Source organism: Onychostruthus taczanowskii, unplaced genomic scaffold, assembly GCF_017590055.1.
Source record: "Onychostruthus taczanowskii isolate IOZ18803 unplaced genomic scaffold, ASM1759005v1 scaffold10, whole genome shotgun sequence".
Classification (NCBI taxonomy): domain Eukaryota; kingdom Metazoa; phylum Chordata; class Aves; order Passeriformes; family Passeridae; genus Onychostruthus; species Onychostruthus taczanowskii.
Window position 1 is genome coordinate 14,286,887 of NW_024496526.1, and position 18,882 is coordinate 14,305,768.

Genomic DNA, 18,882 nt, shown 5'->3' on the forward strand with positions numbered 1-18,882 from the left:
GAGGGAGCAAAATACCTATATATAGAATAAGCAAGATTCTTTACTTTAAAGACATGTATAATGACACACCAATAGGTTCAAGAAATTCAACTAAATTATAAATTTAATGGGTGTATGCTGGGTTTGCCTTTGAAGACATCTTTTTTGGAAGTGTGAGCAACTATTTGTGTTTGGAAAGGAGCGCAGGTCAAGCATCGCAGCGCAGCCTCTCTGCTGGCTTTAACTGCTGTTGGGGAGGTGCGTTACGGCCTCGAGTTGTGCATTTGCAGAGAAAATATCACCCCGTCCAGATGCTCAAGTCTGCTCTTTCTGCTCAGAAAACCCCGCACGAGGCTCTCGCAGTGTATGAAAAACCAGGGAAAGAACTCGGCACGTTTTCCCTTTGCATGGTAGAACTTAGAGGTGAAACACAATCATTTCAGTCTGGATCAGACTATCCTTTAGCAAAGTCCTAAGTCTAATTAACCCCCAAAATCGACTGACAAGGTTCATTCCTCTCCACTGCTGCCTAACTGGTTGTATGTACGCTGGGCATGCAGGACCTAAGTCAAATGCTGCTTTGTTATAATTAGGGCAGCAAATTTTGTTTTCTGTTTGGTACTTGCTGTTACATATTGCATGTAATGTATGGCACTGTTAAGGGAAAAAAATTGGAGTCAAAGTGCCTGGAAAGTTAGGTCTGCTCTGTAGCACTGTGAGATTGTTGACATCTGCCGAGGTTGGAGAGCTCAGTAAGCAGGAAATGGGGTGTCACTCTGAGTGGTAGTTTACCATTATCCTGGCATCCTAATGAAGTGTCTGCAGTGCACAGAGCTTCTGGATGGCATCTTAACGCACGGCTAAGCAAAAGCACTTCTCTCCTTGTCACTGTCATCCATCTGCCTGCACCCTACTGTAGCCAATGGGATGGAACCATGCTACAATGTGCTATAAGCCATTTAGAGTTGCACATTGCATAATCAGTCCCATCAAATATGTAAAAAATGACTATTATTGGTTATTTCCCTCAAACTCTGGCACCTGGAGTTCCATACATTAAAGTTTAACTTTTCTAAGTGCAGTTTGTTCCCATTAATTCCACATATATTTTTATTAAATGGGAGCGAGTTGCAAACTCATTGTCTTGGGTCTTGCTAGTGGATCACAAAAGTTGTATGAATATTCATTGCAAATTCCACTTTATATTACACAGGATGAATTTATCAATTGCCTAGATAGAGCGGTTTCAACAATTCTCATTTTCTTTTTCAAAAACTAATTCTAAGACATGAATAAAAAGTAAATCAATTTGGATCATAAATTGCTTATTTTCTTTATAGCTAATATTAGTTAGTTTCAACACTTCTTATAGATTTTTTTTAAAAAAAAAACAAGATAATATTTTACAATATATCTGCAATAGAGGATTGCCACAGCGTACTGAGAGTGATTAAAATTGGGACTTTTATGTTGTATGCTGTAACATTAAAATATCCTGACATTAAAAGTGGTATGAATAAGTGATTTATCTATTAATACATTAAAACCTGTGTATCTTAGCCAGCATGACTTCCAGAATAGGAAGATTTACCAGACAAAAGCAGAGTTTTGGGCAGTTGATGTGTTTAAAAAAAAAAAAAAAATTAAGCCAACACAGTGTTCTCTTTTAAGCAAGTTTTCATTCCCTGATAACACCAAAGCCGTCAAGGACTGGGGTTAAGCATTGTGTGACAGAGCAAGCTTCTAAAATGGGCAAGAGCGAGATGAATTGGCTAAGTCGGGTGTTTATTTATACAAACAAGAGGGCAGAACATAATTTAGTTGCATCAGGAATTTTTCACAGACATTAAAACTATAGCAAACATAACAGCAGGGATGCTTGCACAGCAGCACAGTGGGGAAGCTCACAGAGCGTCTGCCCACACTCCGGCTGGCTGTAGCCAGCGCCATAAGTCTCACAATTTCATTAGCACTCGAAAATCCACCTAAACCACCCTGTTCCGATTAAAAAAAATACAAAAGCAATGAAATAAACAAACCAAAAAAAAAAAAAAAAAAAAAAAAAAAAAAAAACAAGCAAAAAATAAGCCCCAGACAAGACCCGTCTTTCTCTCGGCAGCCGAATCAGTTGAGAATTGTTGGAAAAACTCTTGGCAGGCAGATTTTGCTGTAGCAACAGTGTGTGACGTTTTAACCACAGCAGAAATCTTATCCAAAAAAACAGAACAAGGTGAGAAGAGCCTGTAAGAAAATCAGGGAAAACCATGCCTAAAAAGCCAACAACAACAAAAGGTGGCAGATCAATAGTTTGATATTTTATGCAGGATCATAAATCACTGGGTTTTTTTCAGCAGTTCAGCCGTGAGGCTCGAAAGCATAAAAAGAAAGCATGGCTTGTGATAAAATTAGGCATTAATGTGAAGCATAAATGCCATTTAACATTAAACATGCACAAGCCACCGAAATGCCTGGAAAAAGGAAAATGGGTGCTATAGTAAAACTATACAGAGTAAATCAGACATGAATAATGCAGCAGGTCTGAGGAGGGTCACGGGTCAGACCCCAGTACCTTACAAAATAATGAATGCACGTCAGGTTAGAGACATCCATCCCTTCCTAGCCAATGTGAGTTATTGGAGATAAACCCTGGACTTCCTGTTCTGAAACAAAGTGGCTTGTTGTAAACATCTATGTCCATTTAAAATTAATGATTAAAAGAAACATTCAGTGGGATTCTCTTAAGTATTCTTTATGGACACAAGTGCTAAAGGTTACTTTCTTCATTCATTTTTACCCAGCCACTGTTAATGTTAGAGACACGTCATGTTTTCTTCTGTGCCCAAATGTTTATCCAAAGCTCATTTACAAAAGGGCTTATATAATAGTAAGAGGGGTTTTTTTTCAATGCATTCTTCATTTAGATATAAACAAGAGAGCATCCCCACGGTTTTGCTCTGTTAAAGGGAGCCAGCCTTATTTTTAAAGACAGTAACCCAAATTCTAAATATATTTTCTATGATTCTTTTACATGGCAAAACCATCTGTGATTCACTTCAGAGTATCCTGATCTGCTGAAATTATCCCCTCCGTCTCCCAAAATTTCCCCATAAAATGCAAAGAGGATTAGCCCTCCTCTCATTCTTTATTTGATATATGTGATTATGATGACTTTCCCTTCCAAAATTTTCAGGGGGAAAAGAGAGTCTAACTTTCCAAAATGATTTTTTTCCCCTCAGATTTTTACCAATTCTTACAATAAAAAGAATGTAATTAAAACCAATATTGTTTCTTTTTATCAGAATTGCTCTGCTTCCTTTTCTAGACTTAGCTGGAGAATTTAACAGCTGTTCAGAGTGTTTTCCTTCCTTTTCACCCTGCGTTGCTGGGCTTCATGATACAGCACAGGGAAGGGGGATAACTTTTTCCCCACCTATTTTTAAAAAAACATGTTTAAGGATTTCCTCCCTACACTTGTGCAAGATAAAGAGAAAAACATTTTAAAAGCAATTTAAAAATCTTTCTACTCAGGGATCTGAAAGGGAAAAAATTCTAGGAATGTGGAACTGAAGGCATTACAGAAATGAAGCAAATACATAGGTATTGCAAATGAAACATAAGATCTTGCATCTGATCTGTTAAATATTCCATCAACAAGGTCAAGAGTAAAGACAAGCCCAGCCACAAAAACTGAAGCAAGAGTAAGCTTTAATAAAAAAAATGAACAGTTTATCCTCTTCAGCTTCTCAAGTGGAAAAACAAATTCTTTTATACTGGAGAAAAATCAAGCGTGTATAGAGCATTTAAAAAAACTCACTGATATCAACCATTTTAATGAAAGAATACCCAATATTTTCATGGAACTATAAAAGGGAGCAAGACTAAGTGTTATGGCAAAAAGCCTGGGCTCAGCAGCTTTGTGTGGGAAATGGTGAAATGTGACTGTGATTTATAATGAGAAAAGGTATCTACAACATACAATTTTCTACCTAGCTGCAAATAATAATTCATAGTGATGTCCCTTCCAGATAAAATACCTTTGCAATGTAGGACTCATGTGGTAAAATGATCATGATAAATGTCAGACCAGTGCAGGTAACGGCTTTACAAACCATTAAGATTAGCTGGCTCTTTTTTTTTTGATGATAACAGTAACCATGCTGTGACTCTATGTGGTAATAATATCTCAGTACTGATAAATGCCAGAGCCAGGCAGAGGTGTTTATCATTCCCAGTTTAGAAATGCTGACTAAAGTTACCACATGTTGCCTGTTTTTTCTTCTTTTACAATAGAATAACAATTAACAAATAGACTGATGCGCAGCATAATATTACGCAAAATTTCTATGGTTTTTGTGCTTTACTGCCGACCTAAATATCCCCCATGTTCCAATACTGATGACTTTGGTACAGTAAGCCCTAAAAACAAAGCTTTCTACCCTTGCCATTCTCTCAACAAATAATTTTTTTATCAATTAATGTTGGGGGAGGGCCCTTTTATCATCTTTACAAATACACCTCACAAAGAATTGCAGCCTCTGTGAGCAGCAGAGGGTGCAGGGATGTGGTTCCTCATCAGGTACCTGTGTTAACACAGAGCAGAGATAGTTCCGTCCAGACAACACAACAAAGTTTTGCTGTACAACACTTCCCTGTAAATGCTCTGCAAGAGACAAAGAGTGAGCCCTTCCTTCCACTGTGCTTGTCCCTGCCTCAGTGTCTCAGTTCCGCTCAAGCCCAATGAATTCTCAGGAAAAAAAAAAAAAGAAACAAAACAAACACAAACCAAAAAATACCTCAGAATTAAAAATTAAACTACTTAGAGAAACTTTATCTGTGGAATTGCAGGAGAGGCAAGGCAGCCTAAATATAAATATAAATATAAATATAAATATAAATATATATATATATATTTTATATATATATATATAAATATATAAAAATATATATAAATATATATAAATATAAATAATTTAACTAATCTAGTGAGATCATAGCATGTCTTGTTATGGCACAGCATGGCCACAGAAGGGCATTGGGACTGGGGCTCCAGTCTGATGAGGAGCAGCTGAGCTGGATTTGTTTAGGCTGGATTTGTTTAGGCTGGAGAAAAGGAGACTCAGGAGGGACTTTAGTCCCTCTGTGCAACAAGCTGACAGGAGGTTGCAGCAGGGTAGAGGTTGGTCTCTTCTCCCAGGTAACAAGTCACAGATTGAAAGCAAATGGCCTCAGGTAGTGCCAGGAGAACTTTAGGCTGGGTATTAGGGAAAATATATTCATTGAAGGGTTTGCTAAGCATTGAAACAGGTTTCCCAGAGCAGTAGGCGAGTCCCCATCCCTGGAGGGATTTAAAAGCCATGTGGATGTGGCACTCAAGGACATGGTTTGGTGGTGGACTTGGCCATGCTGTGGTAAAGGTTGGTCTTGGATCATGGAGGACTTTTCAAAACCAAATGATTCTGTAAATTTTTTTTTAAGCACACCAAATAGCGCAAATAAAAACCCCAGAGAATTTTCACCCCCTTCCTATAATAAATTAACTTCTGCAAATTTCATATAATTTTCATTTGTTGCTTCAGACCTATTTCCACTGGGCAGTTCACCCACAGAACAAAATTGAACAGTAATGGCTTGTGGCAGAAAACATCCAGGGATGACTGCACTGCAAGACTCAGGGAGGTTGTGCTGTTCAGAAGTTGAGGCTTTTTGTAGGTCAAACCAAACCAAGAGAGAAATACACAGAAGGTGTGCTCTTCATTTGTGTTTCACTTCATTATCACTACTGTCAATTGCTTGACTTCCTACAGAATAAGTTCATGAGAAAGTTTGGGGTTTTTTTTACTGGAAACTAATACCTATGCACTGCCTACTTTTAGGTCTTTGTCTTCCATGTCTACATGATTGTTAAAATTAAAAATAATTTCAGTATAAACATGTATATCTGTGGGTACAAAGCATTAATCTCAGCAGGAACTAGCAACACATGCTGAGGAAGGAATATTATCCTAGTAATTTTAATTTTTAAATTAGGCTTGATTGCAGGAAAATTTTAGCTTGAAACTTTTTTTCTGGTGAAACCTTTAAATCAAGTCACTAATCACCACGTATGCTTATGCAGTACCTGCTGCAACTGGGATTTAATCCTGATTGAGATCTCTGAGTGCTAGGGTAATATGAATATTAAAGAGGAACATATACGAAGAATGATAGGTGATAATTTAATCATAGATGATAAGATCAGAAAAGTGTTCTCAGGTTATCTAGGGCATGTAACATGCAAGATGTTTTCCCTACGTCAGACCTACTGGTACCTTATCTAATCTGTTCCTAAATGAAAGAACAGTTGTACATGACTTTGCTTTAGTTGCAACATCTTAGACAAATCGATGACAGTATCAGCCAAATTTTTCCCACAAAACTATGAATCATGGTAAAACAGGAAAGCATACCTTAACAGAAATGGTAGAACTGTTATTATCACCCCAAAGGAGAGATTAAAGTCCTTGGTGCTACGTTCTTTATTACTAATTTTAAGTTCAAAACACAGGGGATTTTTTCCTCCAAAAATTCCAGTTGTGAGATGGTATGAGAAAATAGCTACAGTGGAACAGTTTTTCAAAATAATTTTTCACAAGGTTGAACTACTAAAAACCGTAGCAAATTTTGTGTTTCCAAATATGATGGGATGTTAAAGACAGATTTATAAATATACTGGATTTAATAATGATTAATAAAAAAGGACAACAACGATTACATAGAAAGTGCACCTATCACAGAAGCTGCATCATGGAGCAGATGTAATTCCAGAGGATAATTCCATTTAAGATGTGGGTCTCTTTCTTCTTGGGAGTATTTGATCTAAGGAAGGTGGTCTATCAGTCTAATAAAATAAGTTAAAAGTAAAAAAATATTTTTCTCTGACCCAGGAAATGCTTTCTTAAGATTAACAGAGAATTTTTAATCTTTGTAAACTACTTTTGTTCTCTGTTAAGGTGAAAGAAGGTATGAAATATTCTGGTTTTAATCATGTATTCATGATGACTTTTCCTGTAAGGTGCCAGCTACAGCACTGTACAAAGCAATATCCTAATGTGGCACTCAAGTGGTTATTTTCTTTTTTCTTCCTTTAGAAATCCAGGACAACGCCACTCGCATCAAATGCATAAGGGGCCTGGTAAAGAAGCTCCCTAGACCCAACTATGACACGATGAAAATCCTTTTTGAACATCTACAGAAGTAAGTAGAACTGTGCTACTCTCAGATCAGTAATTTCAAAAAAAAGGAATCGGTATGTGGTGTCCTAATCCTATTGGAAGTGTCATCCAAAATACCAAAGATAATTATATTCTTTGGAAAAACTAAGCATGATTTATGGTATCTATGTATATCTTATTCCTGCATAAGAAATCAAGACGTCTAAGCAAAATCCCAAATTTATCTCAAGTGGAAAGCAGCACAATTCTGTTTCCTTCAATGCAGCCAAAAATATTGGGGTTACCATGTCACAGGTGCACTGAATTGGGCAAATGCAGCATGTTCCAGATTGCATTCACCCACTTTGATTGAATTTCTCCAGGAATGGCCTTTTGGATGGTCATGTTTTGAACACTGTTCAATCACCTGTAGTGTCATTGTGATATGTTGAGGTCAGACACAACCTCACTCAAGAATACATAGCGAGTGCTCTTGTCCCTCACAAGGAGCTTGTGACAACACAGAAACCTAAGAAATGCTGAGGAAATATTTGGAAGTGCACCTATGCTCTCCTAATGTTGCTGAGATACCACAGAGGCAGAAAAACAACGCTGTGAGGTTGCCCCTCCTCATTCCCCTATGCGGTTTCCACTCTCATTGAGTTGCGTTTGCAAGAGACATCAACCCAAAAAATCAACCCAGGGTGTCACGTTCACCTCAGCTTTTCTTCTTGTGCTTTATGGCATTAACAGCAAAGGTGTACATAGCTGACATGGCTCATTCAGACACCCACCAGAGCTGTTTGACCCACCAGAGCAGGATGGCCAGGAGGCCTCAGGGTAGGGATACGTGAGGGCAGGGTCCTGTGACCCTGTTCCTCCTTGCTGTTGGCACTACCCAGGGTGTTTTCTACAGTCACTTTTCAGCCAAACTACCCCTAAAACTGAAGGAACATCAGTTTCTGGGCCCCATCAAGGCACAGAGGAGTATTTCATCCCAGGAACTGACCCCAGTGAGGGAGTGATAAAGGCTCCAAATCAAAGACCACTCTGAGCTTATAATGAATGATGCCTTTATAGCAATCATTTCTTGGCATGTGCATGTAAGAGATGTAGATCCTTTATCTTGTTTTGCAGCTTCCAGCTGAAATGGCAAAATGAAGTTCATATAGTTGTGGGAATGTCCTCATTTCATTAAGCATGGAAGGATTTTAAGCAGTCCATAAAATGACTGAGTTTGGCCTTGCAGAAAAACAGTTTCCTGTGTGTTCATTTGATGCACTGTGTGCACACAGCACATTCTCTCCTTCAGCAGGTTATCTAGAGAAGGATGATAATTTATTGCTGGCAATGGAAGAATAATAAGGGAAATTATTTCCTGGGAAGAACATGAGTGCAAGGAGTGGGTACACGCTGTCAGCACAGATATGCCTTATACAAAATTTACTGCACTCAGTGTGGCATTGATCTTAACCTGAAAAAGTTTTGTTGCCATGTCTTAGGGGAGAGATATCAGGTATACACAATAAGTCTTTGATCTCATAGTTAAATCACTTGATTGAGACTCGGGAGACGTGGGTTCAGTTCTTGGCTTTGACCGGATGTTCTGGGTGACCTTGGGTAAATCATTTAATCTCCCTGTGCCTCGGTTCCTTGTTTACAAAATGATGATAATACTTCCTTTGTCTGCCTTGGCTTTTTAGAGCATAATCTATTTGGGACAGCAATTGTTTCCTGCTGTGGATGTGTAGAATAACTGGCGAAACTGGACCCACACTGGTGGTTTTTTCAGAAAAAAGAAAACAAAAGGAAAAATAAAACTGCTAAAATAGAGAAAATAAAATACCAATAGGTCATAATGCAGAGGTACAACGAGGCAACAGTGGCGCAGAGTGATGGAAGGCAGGAGGATGTGACAGTGGAGCCATTTGGGGGTTTAAGCATTAGGGAAGTAATTGTCTGAGTCTCTCTGAAGAAGGTCAATCTTCTTCTCTGCCTCAAACACATCCTCAGGAAAAGATAGGGCTATTCCATAAGATTTGCTCCATTGATATGGAAGCAAAAGTAGAATAGATACTGAAAGCACAAAAATATCCCCCCAAAAAATAAAACATATGTGTTCTCTTGAACTTGTTGATGCTAAAGACGGGTCAGTCTGAATGATCTGTCTCCACAAATAAGAATGAAGTAGTGTACTTACATTTTCAGTAATTAGATGATGCTTATATTATGCAAATAGAGACAATGTATGTTTGTTTGAATCAGTCTAGGAAACATGACCAGTTTGCAGAGGTTACAAAATGTAGAGTTATATTAATTTTGGGGGCACTCTTCAGAATAGGAATGTCAATGTCCCTCGTCATGGACTTGCACCACTCCCTTTGATCACAGGACTTTCTCAGGGCAAGTTACAGGAGTCTCAAAGTTTCTGGTTAGTTGGAAAACTAAACTGACTTTATTTGAGGCATATTACTGCAGTTTCTACATTTTCTGGTTGAGATGGATGTTCTTGCCCAGAGCTGAACTGGTCTTGAGGGGGTTCTGATAGGGAGAAGATGAGGGACTGCAGCTATGTTGTTTCCATGGCATTCCCCCTCTTTCTCCTAGCCTTCTCCTACTCCTTTTTTTCATGTCAGACAGACAGAACAGGACTATACAGACCTGGACCATGGGGCTGTCCAAGCTTGTGACTTCTATACAGCACGTGAGAGCATCAGTCTCACTGACACTCAGCACGAGAATCCAACCTTTGCCTTATCCCAAGCCATTCTGCAGCAATCCAGTCTGCAGGAGCAGGTCCAGATCCAGCAGAAATAACAATGAGAAATGCACTCCATAAGGAACCTCCTTAGAAACCCAGACAAAGCAGGTGATGAGAGAGTCTGTGAGAAAAGCCTGGCAGCAGGGATTAACACCCGTGCCATATATCTCTCTTCAACCAAGCTCTCTGAAGCTACATGAAGTCACAGTGCAGTGTATGCAGTCCACAGGAGGTGGATTAAAAGCAAAGTTGAGGCTTCAGTACCTGTTCTTTCAAGGTTTTTTTTGTGTTTGATAGGAAAAAAACACAACCTGCTGATGTCTCTGTTCATCTTTCCATGAAATCTCTTCTACTTAAAAGCAAAATAGACAAAATATGGGGCTGAACAGATATATCACATAGCTCTGTCAGTCTAATTCCATAAGGAATCATTCCATTATGACTCATGCTGGAAATAATTGAGCACAACTACTATTAGGCTATTCATGCTTCTTCCCAAAGATGAGCAAACCAAACAAATAGACATTACACAGGAAAGAAACAACAAAAACCCAACCTGAGTAGAGATTTTCCTGAATAAAGGGCTACAGAAAACAGCCTGTTCTACTTGAATATGTTTAGAGAATATTTGCTTGCTCTGTACAGCCCGTATATTTCCGCCCCATACACCAGTTCCACAGGTCTGCTCTCTTTCCTCTTCCTTACTCACATCTGACTTTTACTCTCAAATGAAGCAAGCTAATCACAGGTAGCAGCTAAAACTCGTGCACCTTTCCGGTCCCATTTTTTGGGTGCACACAGGACATCAAATGATGCAGAACCCTCGCCTTGTCTCTCTGCACAAACATGAACTGAGCACAACGAATTCCTATCTCAGAAACCATTATATGTACCAAATAATTTACTCACAAAATTGTAATACAAGTTAGGCAGAAGGAGAATTTCACTCTATGTATTTTGTGACCTGCTTTCACCACAACACCTTGAGGTAGCTGTTACACACCCATTGGGAAACCGAGTCACGAGAAATTTAAATGACTTAAAGTCTCAGCATAAACCAGCAACACAATTTAAAGACCTGGATGGGATTTTTTTTATTTGCACAGGAGCTTCTCCAGTGACCACAAAACTTCTGATTTCTCCCTCATGCAAAATGCAGCAGGGAGGAGAAACACCCTGGCTGGGCTCTCAGCGCTGTGCTCCGAGTTGGCAAGGGTGGACGCCGCTCTCCTGCAGGAGCTGTGTGCCTGCGTTACACAGCACTGTGCCTGAGCTCATGAGCTGTGCTTATTAATGTTAAATTAATGAATCTCAGCCTGCTCTGCTTATTAGGTTGAGCTCCGTGCCACCACGAGGCAGCTCTGCGACTCCCAGACCCGAGCTGTGTCACAGCTGACCAGGCTGGAGCACAGGGCGGCCAAGCTCCAGTCTGGCTGTACCCATCCGTGTGGACACCCCTGCAAGGGGACCTGTTAGAGAAAAAAAAGCCCTCTCCTTGCTCCTGATTTCCCTGCACAAAGGCAGGGTAATGTGTGTTATTTACAAACCCATAAAAGGGATGTTGAAATAATTAAAGGGGAAGGCAGGGGCCAGCTCCCATCCCTCTGCCTTACGTGGAAAGCGCGGAACCCAGATGCCCAACTGTGGAAGATATTCTTCCAGCAGCAGCATCTGCCTCCTTGGCAGCCACTTCAGGCAAGTTGTCTGGGGAGCTCTGCAGTTGCCTCTTGGTTTGTCACGTGGATCTGTTAATGTGCCCTATCTGGCTGGCTTGTCCAGGCAGGAGCTGATTTGTTTTAATTCACCTTTGAATCCAAGAAACTCCATTTATTTTGCTCCATTTTTCCCATACTCTACATAGCATGGCAAGTAATTTTCAGATGCCATCCAGGCTTTCTGCCCTTTCAGAGAGAGAATGATGATTTTCTTCCTGATTGTCTTCCCCCTCTGCCCAAATTCCTCATTCTTACTATTAATTGTTTGCATTGATTTCACTGGAAATAGGCTCCTCATCAAGGGTAGAATATTATATATCTAAGACAAACCCACTGATATTAATATATTATCTAACAAAAGTCATAGGTATTAATATTCAGCTGTTTTGACCAAAAAAAAAAAAAAAAAAAAAAAAAACCAAAAAACCAACACAAGTTCCCCCATGTTCATAGGTTTGTGAACAGGAAAAGAACATCCAACCTTGACAAACACTGGGCAGGAACAGTCCCCCCAACTCAAACCTCACAACCTTTGGCAGCAACATTCTGAAAAGTCAAGGTTTCTCCAAACTATATACAACTAAACAGACTTGTTTCTACCTATTAAAAACTAAGGGAAAAAAGAAAATTTAAAAAAAAAAAAAAAAGAAAAAGAAAATAAAGCAGAGCCATGCATAGCCAGCAGCCCACAGTAGCCTGCACACCAGGACACAATGACAATGTGATGACAAATCCAGCAGCAGTACCCAGAATTCTGAGGGAAAACCAGAAAATGAAGTTAAAGCACAGCATATAGTAATGCTGTATGGGATGTCTGCAATTTTTTTTCCCCTCCAAATTTGGTGGAGGGAAGATGTAGCAAACTTATGATTTTCACTTGCTAAACTACGTGTCATATCAGCAGTTTTCAGGCAGACTCACGTAATAAATGTAGGCTCAGGAGAGCCTTTTTCTCACACAGCAAAAGAACAGATTACGCTGAGAACTGTGCAAGTTTTCTATTAAGAAAAATAATAATAATAAAGGTAAAAGCTACTGGAAACTAAAAACCATCCCCAAAATTGAAGTACTATTCCAAAAGAAAAGTCTACTTGGGAAACCTCAGTGAACCTGGGGAAGACCTACAACCCAAAATGTGGAAGGGGCACTTAAGTTTTCCCTCAGGAAAAATGCCCAAATTTTAGAAAGGTAGAGAAGCCCTTAAATGAAGGCACAAGGAAAACTATTTGTCGAAATTATTTCCTGAATCAAGACCTTTCTTTATAATCAGGCAACTCACGAGCAGGTTTTGGTTTTCAGCCATGGGACAGCAGCAGAGACAAAAGTTTAACTGTGCTCCTACAAGCTTTGGGGGAGCAGCTACTGGAAATGTGAGGAGGAGAAACACGCTCCTGCAGCAGAGGAGTAAGTAACTGGCAGACCAGTTACATGAAAAACTCAGGTACGGCTCCAGAGGAGTAAGTAGGGGGGCAGACCAGTTACATGAAAAACTCAGGTACGGCTTATTGGCATTTTAAGGTTTGTATCAAATGATTTAATCAACTTCTAACTGGAGAAGGGCAAATATATATTGAGATACATTTTTGCGCATATGCTTTTCTCAGTTTCAACTATGGAAGAGTTTACAAAGGAGCTGGAGCAATGCCAACACTCATCCCATTTACCACAGCTTCCCAGGGTTCATTTTGGGGGGGAAGGAGAAGAATTAAACCCTTTTCTTCTCTGTTAAGCACACAACAGTCTACTAAACTCATCCTTTGGAAGAAAGTGGACACAAGAAAATATGTACCAGACCCAAGTGTGAACATGACAGGAGTAGTAGTAGATTTTGGGTTAAAAGGGGGAAAAAAAAATTTAAAAATCCAGTCTCTCAGAAGCATCTTTGAGCATTTTGATTCTGTACTTTTTGGGGTTGGGGTGACCTGCTACTGAGGGTTTGCAGTCATGCCAAATCCCGCTCTTTGAGGAATAAGAAAGTTTACAAAGTTTAGTTCTTCCCCAAAGAATACCTTACTGCTTAGTGCTTTTAACAAGAAGCACGATGAGTAATTAAAGCCACATTTTCACCCCTTGCTTCCATCTATTTCCGATTTCCACAACTGTATTTAAAAATATAAACCCTGATTTTCATAACAGTCAGGCAAATAATTGCACTCGGTACTTTTCAATGCTACCAAGTACTGAACTGGTGTATCAGCAAATAACAGAATGATAAAAATAATTAACATAGTTTTAATTTAAATATTTATGACACAGTTGACTCTGTGGCTGCACGGCACCATTGTGCTGAGTGCAGTACACAAACCCTGATAGATAGAGCCCCTGTCTCCAAGAGCTCCTATTGTTCATCCCACATTACTCAATATCAAACGATCTCAAAAAAGCTTTTCAAACATTAATTAAATCTCCTAACTTCCTTTTCAGGTCAGTAAGTTTTATTATCCTAGTTGTGTAGATAAAGAAAGTGAGGAATGGAGAGGGTGAGGCACTTTCCCACCACGACACAGCCAACACTTCTCACTTCCACTCTTTGCTGGCTCCCCAATCCCCCAGTGGAGCCCCCCAAGCCTTTGAAGGTTCACCCATGTGCTGTGGGTGTACGTGTGCATCTGGCCAGCACATCCCAGGCAGGGCTGGTTACTGCTAAGGACTCTTCAGTTAATCAGGACCACGTGAGAATCCTGCTTCTGGTTTGCACTCGCATCAGCTTTAGCAAAATATCACCGGCGGAGTTAATTTATGGGATTTTGTAACCTCTTAATATTGCTTGGGGTTAGTGTTCTTTCCAGCTCAAATCCTTTTTTGTTGGCCAAAATTAGGAATGCTCAATTCATTACAATGGCTCTGTCCCCCTTTTTTTCATTTTTTTTATTTGGGGAGATTGGGCCCTAACACGCAAATGTCCACAACAAGGTCATCAAAGGGTAAATTGCAATGCTTTTCTTTTTTGTGCCTAAAGATACGTGGTTTTTCTCAGAATTAACGTTATGAAATAAATAATTTGTTTGAAGTATCTCAGATATTCATTGGAACTTTAAAAACAAAACGAAACAAAAAGGCTTTAAGGCCAAAATGTTCTGTGCAAAATAATTAATATAACACAATAGGATCTATTCTACTATTGATTGAAAGGGAATTTATGTAGGTAATTCATTAAGGCTAGTGAGAGTTTGGCATGTAAATCCCCCAGTACTTTGATGGGAAAACAGACCCTGATTTTTTTTTAATAAGATATAAAGTACATGACTTTCAGTGACAAATATATAAAAATCAAAAGCAAATACCTGAACAACTAGGGCCCTGCTCTGTAAGGGTTCTGAAATGACATTAGATCAAATCCTTTTTCACACACTGCAAAAGATGCAGCAATCATTTCAATCACCATGTTAAGAGAATCAATACAATTTTTCCTTCCAGAGAATGGTGCTTTACATTCCAATATTTGCAGGCTATCACCTTCATACATCTCTTTTTGTGGTCAAGTGCATGATTACTACTTCTGACAGGGTATTGGCCATTTTCTTATGAAGATCTACAAATTCTTGTAAATAAAAACCAATCAGAAAAAAAAAAAAAAAAAAAAAGAAGAAGGGCAAATCTGTGGACTGGAATGCACTCTACTTGTAATGGGAACAAAAAGCTGGCAATGAAATATAAACCTAAATCACAGCAGAATGACCTACTTTAAGGCATTTGCCAAAGAGACAGTGTTTTAGACAGCTCCTCTGAAGTAGCGTCTTTATGTCTATGCCATCTGCAGATTTATTATTGTGCTTTAGAAAAAAAAAAGAAAAAAAAAAAAAAAGAAAAGAAAAATCTACAGTATGCCTGAGCAAAACTCAGCTTCATCTATAGAAAGATTCCAGTACTGTGGGCACCACACCCACACCTACTGATGTGGTCCAAGTTTTTTCTTTAGAGGCACCTAATTAAGAAACCCTGACTCATTTACATGGATACGTTTGATCTAAATTACACTCCAAACCACACCAAATTAGGAGCATCTGTGAATGCGAAGTGTTTGTTCCCAGTGCCTGGTAGAACAGGGCCAGTTCTGGACGGCACATGTTCAAGTGACGAAAAATATTTCAGATGTAACATACTTCTGAGACCCACTTTTCCACTAATAATTCATAATGAGTTAAACCAGTATCTCTGCTTCAGCAATTATTTCAGGCTGGGGAAAAAATGTCATTTTACTTTTTAAAGGAAGGGTGGGGGGAAATGCAGGAGTGGGCAACCACCTATTTTAGTGGGGTGTTAACACAACTGTTAGTTACAATTTAAATCTGTGCAGTGCATTTGTTTTCAGATATAGTTTACACCTAAAACCTGGATCAAAGGAATGTATAAATTAATGATTTGTTGTTGTTCACAAACAAGACCTTCTGCCTTGGTGAAATGGTCTTCCCTCATTAATCAGTTTTCCAGAGTAGTCCGGGCAGAAGGCAGGGTCTCAGCCCAAAGAGGCAACACCTTACATAATAGTAACATGAAAAATTCAAGACCACCAGATTTGAGAGTGATGCCTCCCTTTCCAGGCTGCCTTGCTTGTGGTTGACTCTGCCTGCTTGCAGCCCAGAAAGCCACTCTGTACAAAAACAGGTCCTGTGGCAATTAGGAAACTTTTATCCCTCTTTCCCATCTCCCACTAAGAGTGAGCAGGGGGGTTGCAGAAGCCACTGGTTGCTGCTTTGCTGCCTCACTGACAAACTGAATAAAAAATAGCCTTAATCTCACTCTAGGCAGCCCAAGAACTGAGGAGTGTAAATCCGAATTCCACGCTGGGTTTGCAATTCCCAGCCCACTGGCGCAATTTGGCATGACCATTGGGTTTGGCCCATAGTGTTTGGCAGCCACCTTTTATTCTTCCCATCTTTTATACTTTGTGAATAGTCCAAGTTACATAATGCCAGTGACAATTTGTTTATGGCGAGCGTTGGAGTCACTGTTTTATGATTACATTCAAACTTGAAGCCACATTTTGACATCTAAGGATCATCTTGCATTCTCATGTACTCTATACAATGAAGGTTTGTGTTCCAGTGAGGAGCGGGGGGGAGGAACTTTATAAATAACATGACTCCTTTTGTCTGAAGAGATTTTAATACATTTGTCTGATCTACTGTTTTTGCAGTAGCTAGAATATAATTTGAATATATTAATATTTTCAGCAACTGTGCTGAGAGAGCCCAGTTAATAACTTATGCATGGGTGTATAGATACACTTCAGACAGAGGTAGTTTTTAGCCCTTATGTTGGTAATACTTAGAAACACACAATGAAAGAGCCTGTTCTTTCCTCCTCTTTGTTGTGGGCATGCATTGTGATGGTATGGAGCCAGTGTTCTTTCTGTTGTCTACACAGCCTGGATTCAATAAGCAGTTATATATGCATATTATGACAATGTGGTCAAGGAAACCAGATTTTTTTTACTATACCTTCATGTGCCTGTACAGTATAAAATCTGGTATTTATTTTTCTTGTCCTCATTCAATATGTTAACAAAATCATAATTTGATACAGGTTATGTTCACTTTATAATTAAAATTATAGAGTTAGATGAAAATACAGCAAGATGTTGCTGAATGGAAAATATTTATCTTTTCGTACATTACGCATTATGGTGCTATGTAAAATCATAAATCTGTGAAGCAGCTCTCTCCAGCCAATTTGCCTCCTCCCCTGGTCCGTAAGATGCAACCAGTTACCTCCTTTAAACTGAGGATTCTATACCCACCTCAGCCCTAACATTAGATAGCACTGTCACATCCTCTCCAGAGCTTTGCTGTGGTCTTCCAAAAGAAGACCCCTTGCCATGGAGATAAGCCAAGAAAAAGGAATTCAGAAAAGGTCTGTAATTTTTCTGGCTCCTCCTGTAGCTCTCCCAGAACCTTCGCAGAAAAGCACAAACTTTTTTGCACCATGTTCTCTGTGTCAGCACTAGACTCAGGCTCCCCAGACCACCTCAGGATAGTACTTCATCCATCTGGAAACTGTTCTCACCTCCCAGATCATTGCCATCCACGCTGCCAAGTGCAGGCCTTCACCAAACACCATCAGCAGCCACCATACAGTCAGCCTAGGGCATATGGGACAGCCCCAGAGCATATGGAAGCTTTCCAGCAAGTGAAGTTTACTGGGAACATCAGTTTGCCTTGTTCAAACTCTCAGTCCAGGGAGGATTTCCACAGGGCTGTGGCCGCAGTAGTAGCAGGCAACTTTTACCACCTCAGACAACCCAGATTGTTTCCATGTCTGGATAAGGGTCTCATAAAAGTGTCATCAGGATAAGGAGTTTTCATTCCTTCAGAGCATCTACCCCATGGAAGTCACTGTAGCTGCTCTGGACTCAGAGCCAACCCTGAGATTTCTGCCACAGGGCAAATTTCAAGTCTTGTTGAACACATTTTGAATCTCACCTGGCCTCTACAGTGAGGAGCTGCTTAACCTTTCCAAATTATACAGTAAGAGCTTTCCATTACTTTTCATATTAAATGAAGTTTACCCAGCTCTGCATCCTGAAACTACAATGTGTGCTTGCTAAAGAGGCACTTTCTAAGTTTGTAAATCCCTTTACAAACATTCACTTCAGGCTAGACAATTTCTGCTGGAGAGGCAGCACCTACAGAGAGGTGTCCTGAAAGCTGCTTACTGTGTGAGTTGTGCAAAGACTGATGACAGATATCAGGGTCTTGATATCAACAGCAAGATTGTCCCTGTTGTTCCTAAATCCTTCAATCTCAGTTGAACATGATCTGGGTTAGGAGGTCTAAGAGACTCATGTATGTTTTCTCACCAGTTTTTTTAACTGTAGATCTTGATCAGGGTTAGACAGAAGCAGATATTGGCAAGTTTGGTCACTTGAAGCTTCAAAGATGAAAGAAATACAACTTCTGAGAGAGGTAGAGCTGACTGTGTAGAGTAGAAAGACTTTGTAAAGTTAGACCAGAGTCATCTGAGACCAGCACATGTGTGAATGGGTATTTGACTTTAAAGGAACTAATGAGAAAATTCAAAGCTAGTTTAAAGCCAGGAAATATTGCAGAACTTGCAGTACTACAAAGGGTGCTTCTTAGAAAGACACAATATATGGAAAATCCTCCACTCCAGGCAGTCCCTGCATTTAGTGCAGCAGACTAAACACGTGCACAAAAAAATAAACATCAAGCTAAGGTGAGCGGACAAGACAGACAAAGTGTAAGTAGAAAAGACAATGCTGACATAGTAAATTCAT

The 18,882-nt window shown here is 39.6% G+C and overlaps 1 protein-coding gene across 1 annotated transcript in view; it reads left to right on the forward strand.

The window, feature by feature from the left end:
• The window catches only part of ARHGAP15 (Rho GTPase activating protein 15), a 320,376-nt gene that overhangs the window by 289,778 nt on the left and 11,716 nt on the right, over positions 1-18,882 (forward strand). Inside the window, exon 13 of the mRNA XM_041406369.1 lies at positions 7,107-7,212. Within this exon, the coding sequence (XP_041262303.1) occupies positions 7,107-7,212 (106 nt within the window). The remainder of the gene's footprint in view (positions 1-7,106; positions 7,213-18,882) is intronic.